The 7,500-nt window shown below is 38.4% G+C and overlaps 2 protein-coding genes across 4 annotated transcripts in view; both read left to right on the top strand.

Annotated features, from left to right (window-relative positions):
• Positions 1-4,133, top strand: part of atcayb (ATCAY kinesin light chain interacting caytaxin b) — an 18,437-nt gene extending 14,304 nt beyond the window's left edge. The window contains exons 12-14 of one of the 2 annotated variants that reach the window (XR_006248983.1): positions 364-410; positions 1,019-1,062; positions 1,650-4,133. Coding sequence is in view for 1 of the 2 variants with exons in the window: in XM_043233460.1 (XP_043089395.1) it covers positions 364-397 (34 nt within the window). In the remaining variant the exon portion in view is untranslated. The remainder of the gene's footprint in view (positions 1-363; positions 411-1,018; positions 1,063-1,649) is intronic. The other variant, XM_043233460.1, reaches the window with a different exon arrangement.
• Positions 4,134-6,815: 2,682 nt separating this feature from the next.
• The window catches only part of nmrk2 (nicotinamide riboside kinase 2), a 2,548-nt gene continuing 1,863 nt past the window's right edge, over positions 6,816-7,500 (top strand). Inside the window, exons 1-2 of one of the 2 annotated variants that reach the window (XM_043233462.1) lie at positions 6,816-6,993; positions 7,083-7,173. In XM_043233462.1, the coding sequence (XP_043089397.1) occupies positions 6,968-6,993; positions 7,083-7,173 (117 nt within the window). In that variant the 5' untranslated portion in view covers positions 6,816-6,967. The remainder of the gene's footprint in view (positions 6,994-7,082; positions 7,174-7,500) is intronic. The other variant, XM_043233463.1, reaches the window with a different exon arrangement.

The following is a 7,500-nucleotide window of genomic DNA, read 5'->3' as shown; positions in this document are numbered from 1 at the left end:
ATCTACATATTTTCTTTATCCTTTATTTATTCATTCGAAATTGTCTCTAATTATCTGTATTTATTCCTCTGCATTATTTATTCATTTCAGTCATATTTTTTATTCATTAACATATTTTTCAGTAGCTCATATCAAAATTTTTATTTACTCCAGCCTTGTTTTTTAAATATTATAATTTTTTTAATTTAAATTATTATTAACACTTTTTCCAGACACCCCCGAACTCCGAAAAAGCTTTTTCCTCACCGAACATCCATAACATTTGTCCAATTATGAAAGTGCAAGTGATTTTTCGAGCTGATTTCAAAGGCTCTTATGTGATTGTTTGGCACGCGTGACGTAAACGCTTTGTTTATGTTGCAGACCGCCGTCCGTGGCAGCGGAGGCCTGTCCCTGAGGCGTCTCATTGGGTAAGAGAGCGAGCGTCTGACCGTAACAGTAGATGAGCAGCAGGGTGTGTTTATGACCTCTAGACCTTACGCCGTATTTGGGGTCTCTGAATGGCAAGAGGAGCGGCATCTCGTCTGCTCCGTTACATAAAGCTCATCTGCTGCTCTCGTCGACCCTGCCGTCCGCCGCTGCTATTTTTGACCAGACTACTGACCGGCACATGGCCGATATCTCGGCAGAAGCACACCGTCCCGCGTGTCCGCCTTACTTCGGTTAGGGGAGAAGCTTAAAGGGACAGTTCACCCAGAAACCACAGTTCGGTCGTTGTTTGCTCGAACCTGCGTGCCGCTGCGTTCGTTCTCGTTGCGTTTCCTTTTCAGTGGCCGTCGAGGACGTAGCCCCCCGTGAAGGCGGTCCGTGTGACCGACGGGCTTTATTCCAAGTCACATGATAGCTTTGTGCGAGGAACAGACTGAAATAAGACATGCGAAAAACGACGGCGTGACAAGCACTGATTTGTGAGCTACAGCAAAAAGCAAGCTTCTGAAGGGGTTTTTTTAATATAGTTTATATTTTATATAGACCGTTTCTGTCACGGAATAAAAACAAATTTTTTTTTTTTTTTTAGAATTCGGAGAACTCTCAGAATCTCACAATTCTGTGATTTTTAAGGTAATTTTATATCTTTTTCTCACGGTTCTGTTTTTTTTTTCCCCCTCACAATTGTGCCTTGTTCAGTCTAATGCATGTCTTGTTAAATATACACAAAATATTAAATATTTGATATATTTGAAAAAAAAAAAAAAAAAAATATATATATATATATATATATATATATATATATATATATATGCATTAATGTAATAATTTGTATATATTTAATTTAATATTTTGATGATGCTATTTGCTCAGCAAGATCATATGTGATATATTAAATGATATGTTTATATGAATATATATATATTGAACATATATGAAATAATATATTAACTCTGAATGGATTATTAACTAAAAGTACTTGAAAAAGTTAACTGAAATAAATGTCTATAAATAAAAACAATAACAATAATAATTAATAAATTAATAAATAAATACAAAAAAGGGAAAAAAAATCTTTTTTTTTTTAGTTTACCATGATGTACATAACTGAAACCAAAACAAAAAAATCATACTGACGTATTTAAATGAAACGATGATCTGCAGGAGGTTAAAACGATAAATATAGTGACCGTGAATGATATTTTTTTTCTCATTTACAGATACACCTCGAGGCAGGGATTCATCTGTGCATGTCATTTTCCAAAGATGTTCCTTTAAAGAACAATCATGTGGACGAACGCAATCGTCGTCATCATCTCGAAACACGACAACGGTGTTTGTGGACTTCTGTGTAAAGTGCGCGCTTGACCTTTGACCCGGATCACAAGCGGGCCGAGTGAGAGCGAGCGAGAGCTAAAACGAGCGCCCGCAGACTCTTGTGTAACCGTCATTGTGTTGTACAGATGTGAATTGTGGGATGTCTAACGCCGGCGGGATGTTCTATCCGTGTTCGCCCGCCGACCGCTTCCACGACGAGAAACACGTTCGGTCTGTTACGTAACGCAACAGAGTACAGGTCTGACGTCAACATGAAATCACGTTCGACAATCTGCTACGAAAACAACCGAGCACCAAATAATCATTAAGTCAAAGTTCTGGGCAGGTCTTTTCTAAAATCTCGTACGCGGTTGAAGAAATAGCTTATTAAAAAATTCACTTTCGCATTGAAGCCTGTTTCTACCACTAAATTAAATAGTTATTGCGAGATTAGTTAGCGCAATATACAGCTTCGCGATTGCGAGAACAAAGTCTCAGCTACGGATGAACTGTGGTGAATGGGTGCCGTCGGGAATGAGCTGATAAACGCATATAATCCACGCCTCTCCGGTCAATCAGTTGACTTTTTTTTTTAAAAAACGAATGTTTATAAGAACAAAATCCATCATTAAGGCATTTTTAAGACTCGTTTACAAGCACATAGCCCATAACCGTTTAAGTTTAAGTGGTCTGGTCTGAATCAGAAGAGAAATCTGCACGGTTCGAGCAGTGTTTACAAGCCAGAACTGACCTAAACGGCTCTAACCAAAAGTTGAAGTAAAAAAAAAGGTTTTTTTTTCGGACTCTCGTTCTGACGGCACCCATTCACCGCAGAGCGTCCGACGCCGGCGCGCTGGTGCGATTCTCCAAATCTGTTCCCATGACGACACAAACTCATTTTCTTTTCAGACCGATTTCGGTCGAGCTGCTTCTTCAATGCGGTGGTTCACATGAGAGCGAGTTCACAGCAATAATAGCAATTGTTTATTAACAAAAAAAAGAAGCCCGGCCTTCGTGTCGACTTTTATCCGATTAAACGTACGGAGGATGTGAAGGCTGTGTTCTCATAAAGTGTGACACGCAGGCGGGTCAAGTGCGCTGGGACTCATCGACTGGAATAGACGTCTTTAATAACCGCCGGGTGCTATGTTTCCGAGCCGAATGCTAGCATACTGCGTGGTACGCACTGCATACTTTAAACCGTATGCGCTGCTGTCAAACATTGCATGTTTTAATCGACTTCTCTCATTCCGATGCAGCTTCATCTGACCTTCGGCGGTTCGATCAAATGAGTCAGCGAAGGTTGATCGTGGTCGATGTGGTTTACTTTTCAGTCGTCGCGCTAGAAACGAAAGGTCAAGTTGAGTGCGCTGCATACAGTGTTCATACAGTAAACGCAGAAGATTCCGTGCATACTGTAGAAGTAGTACCGTAGTGTGATGTTCTTAACACAGCCGAAGCGTTTGGCACAGTGAGTCGCATGAGTTCACTGCAAGTATATGTACATAGACTCATGTGCTTCCAACTTGCCATTATGACATCACAGGAGGCGGAGCTTGTTTTCCCTCCCTTCATGATGCCTTATGAGCACTCTTATCTATAATCAGATAGCGTTCTTATAATAAAACGCCTCAGCCGCTCTTCTATTTGTCAGCTACATCACTAATAATAACATTTACTAAAGCGTTTGTTCATTTTAATTGGTACCGAACTTAAAAAATGAATAAATGTTATATCACTAAATGAATAATCGACTTGACAATACAGATAAAATGATTTTTTTTTTTTTTTATTTAAAAAATTTAAATATTTAATTTGTCGTTTAATTATTTTTGGCCTTTATTTGGTATGTTCTTAATTTATTTTGTAACTGTATTTTGGATTTATTTATTTATCGTATTTTAATTAATTTATTTTACTTTTTACATTCATTTATTCCCACATGTAAGGTCAAAATAAGGTCAATTTCGACATTTACTAATGCGCCATTAAAACGGATATTGAATATTAATTATTCATTGAATATTTATTGCTCGTTTATTATAAGGTAAGTGGTTTTTAGCTGCAAAAAAATTTATTGATCGCAACTGCTTACCTTTTAAAAAACTGTAGTATAATTTTCAATTATTAATTAGCAATAAACACGCCATTTTATTAAGCAGGCTAGCGGTAGGGCTGCTGGTTTTTGCATTGACCCGCTGGATTGACCAATCAGCACGCGCCAGTGCTCATAACTCATATTGAAGGGATCCTTTCAGCCACATTATTGTATAATGTACATTATCAGACTGTTTAACAGCGTGCTGTGCGTGAATCATTTGTATCATAGGATGTGCAATAAGTGAACGAGTTGTGACAGTTAATAAAAGTTCGACTTCACTGTAAAAGCTTCGCATTTTGGACTTTCCTGTGCGTGTCTCATCTGTGAATGAAGGAGAGAAGGTCAACGCGGGTCGAATCGACGACAGCTGCATGAATCAACATTGCTTTAACATAAGTCATATGCTCCCCGAATGCCAGAAACAAAACATTGCTAACTAAAGCGGCCTGAGCTCCACCAGTCTCCAGTCTTTTGGCTTTTAATGTTTGGTCAGTCTGTGTTTTTAGTTAAAGCGTTAGTTAAAGTGAAGACGTTTCCGTCTAAAAAGGTCCCTTTAGTTAATAATATTACAGGCGTACAACATCTACTTTTAAAAGGGTGTTATTAAATGCCGAAATTAAAATAAAGTAGTAAATTATAGGCAAATTTTTACAAATGTAGCATTATTGTAAACCGTGTTTAAAAGCAACTTTTAACTAGGTTTCGAATGAATGATTATACCTGTTAAATATGCGTTTTGTTGTCTAACTACATAAGAAGTAAAAGCGTTAATTTCGTCATTGATAGTATTACATGCCACTAGTAAAATGCACATGATTTAACTAAATATTGTTTTAGTGTAATATTATAATATATCCAATCGAGTTCTTTAGCTGCGTGATTATTATATGCAGTAAAATGTTTTACGTTTACGGTCATAAAAGTAAACCGGTGTGACTCGTGTATCATAAAACCAAAGTTCAAAGCTTCAAAAATGTACTTGCTTTGATTTTCTTACACACACACACACACACACATATATATATATATATATATTACCCGGAAACAATTACACATGAAGTGATGAAAGCTTTGAAGTTTATCTCTTCAATGTCAAACGACTGATAATTATGAATGACTAAAAGATAATAAATCGTAACTTGCATGAATGTAATACATTAGAATATGGAATATTCAGTGTGGAAACAAGTGTGGAAACAATCATTTTGAAGTGAAATGTTAGTGTTGTCATTTAAAATTGGATTAATATTCGATGCAAACAATTGTCAAATTATCATGTATATTCTCATATATATGTATGTGTGTGTATATATATATATATATATATATGCAACAAACATGGTTTTGAAACAGAGCTATTGGCATTGGGTGGTTTGCTATTAAGTTGATAGTCTGGTATTTATGTGAGTTGCGTCAGGAGCGTTTGTACAGTGTCACACATAGACATCATGCCAAATATAGCTCTATGGCGGTGTCTACTGAGAGCTGGATAAGCATGGAACTATTCACCTCAGTCCGGGAGAAAAGTTCCCTCGCACCGCGCCAAGGAGACGGGTCAAGTAATTGGAAACAATTTCATCAGGACGGTCATGAGAGGAAACGTCCTGAAGCACCACGTGCCTCTCTCGTCTTTATTTAACGCTCGGCTCTGAAATCGTCCCTTCCGTTTAGGTGGAGAGCGCCACCGTAACGCAATGATTGACAACCGAACGCGCGCCGAGCAGAAATAGCTCTGTCCTCTGTCCGAAGCGTCCTGCGTTTGTGCTTGATGTTGATGTCGAAAGTGAACAAGCGCGCGTGGGATCCTGGCCAGACTGAAGCTCACGGAGTAAAATGATCCTGGGCTGAAATGATGAGAGAGGATGAGCGTAGAAACAAGGCTCCTGAAGATATAGGCCTGTGCATATCACACATATTATATATATGCATATATATATACAGAAAAAAAACAGAGCTGTCATATGACATACAGTATAATATGATAATGATATGCATATATATATATATATATCATTGTCATATTGTATTGCATGTTATATCACAGCTCTAAAACTTTATTTTTATAGTGATTTTTAATGATATCGCTCTTTTTTACTACCACTTATTTATTTATTGCTTCACCACTAGGCCTGCTTTATTAATTGTTACACACTGGATAGGTGTTAGCTAAATAATTAAATGTAAACTTTTATTTCAAACAATGGCAATGGCGAAGGGAGCACAGGTCACGTGTATAGCAATAATACTTTAATAAACTGATTTATGAGCATACACAATTGTATAATATATACTAACAAAATTATGCATCTTCGATGTTAATATGAATTAGTATTAAATCAGCATTAAGGCTGATTTATTGTACTCTGAAAACATAGTCGAAACCTGTTGCCCTAAAACTAAACTAATACCCATTCTTGTCTTAGAACAACTTTGATGAATTATGATCCACTTCAAATGTTGACTACTATATAAATATGCATAGCAATGCAAGTAATAATATACATAACAATGCACCCTGACGATTACATTTATAATCAGAGCAATGCACATAAACACGACCTATCATACAAATGAGCAATGATGTTTCAGATTATGATTAATGAAAGCTATCCGTCTTTAATGCTATATAGTGACTCCTGTCTGTAACCCGGATGGTGTTTATTATTCGTTTACCCCGATTTAATTCGTCTCGATAGCGCTCGTGATGCGCGTTAAACGCAAACTATGCGCGAGCTGGCTTGATTTGGTGGTATCTTTCCACTCTTTCGTCGCTCCTCGGAGCGGCGCGAGGCGACGGACGTCGCGCGACAGGTGCGCCCGGTGGAACGGCGCCAACATGCAAACGAGCAAGACGCCTCGCGCGCTGATTGGTTCCCCGAGAGCGACCTTATTGGCAGGCGACCCACGTCGACGTGACGCAAAGCCGAGCCGCCTATATATTGAAGGCGAAAGCCTAGTCCATCAATGAAATAGTAAAGAGAGGGAGATTCTGGGAGAAAGAGAGAGAGAGAGAGAGAGAGAGAGAGAGAGAGAGAGAGAGACTGAAAGCATTCCCGACTTTATTGGCAATTCAAGGAAGAGATTCCTTTGCTAGGAAGACCAATATCACAAAGGATCAGAATGAAGCTTATAATCGGAATAGGAGGGTGAGTAATCTTTGAGATGGACATATTGACCTTCTGTGGAGCGCTGTGACTGTTTAATAAACGTGTGTGTGTGTGTGTGTGTGTTTCAGAGTGACCAATGGAGGCAAGACGACTCTGACGGGAAGACTCATAAAGAACTTACCAAACTGTTGTGTCGTACATCAAGACGACTTTTTCAAGGTAAACTATTTCAGCGTTTCATTCATATCCCGTGAGACGCATTCGGACATTTACGGCAAACTCCAAACCTCGTTGCATTCTGGATAGCGAAGCCATCTGATGCAAATTGACCGAGTTTGATTTAAGTGTCTGAATGCTTTAAATAGACTAGGAGTAATGTCATTTCCGAGGGACGATAAAAAGGTAAAGACGTTTAGTCATTTGTTGTATTTATGGATCCATATTGTGGTTCATGAACCCTATGCTGGTGTTCTCCTGGACAGCCAACCTCAAAGACCCAGCAAATGAATGCCTTTCGAGGTGTCTAAGACACAGCGCAGTCTAGCG

The sequence above is a fragment of the Puntigrus tetrazona genome, unplaced genomic scaffold (assembly GCF_018831695.1).
Source record: "Puntigrus tetrazona isolate hp1 unplaced genomic scaffold, ASM1883169v1 S000000837, whole genome shotgun sequence".
Taxonomy (NCBI): domain Eukaryota; kingdom Metazoa; phylum Chordata; class Actinopteri; order Cypriniformes; family Cyprinidae; genus Puntigrus; species Puntigrus tetrazona.
The sequence above is the reverse complement of the archived record's forward strand: the minus strand, read 5'-3'. Positions and strand labels throughout refer to the sequence as shown.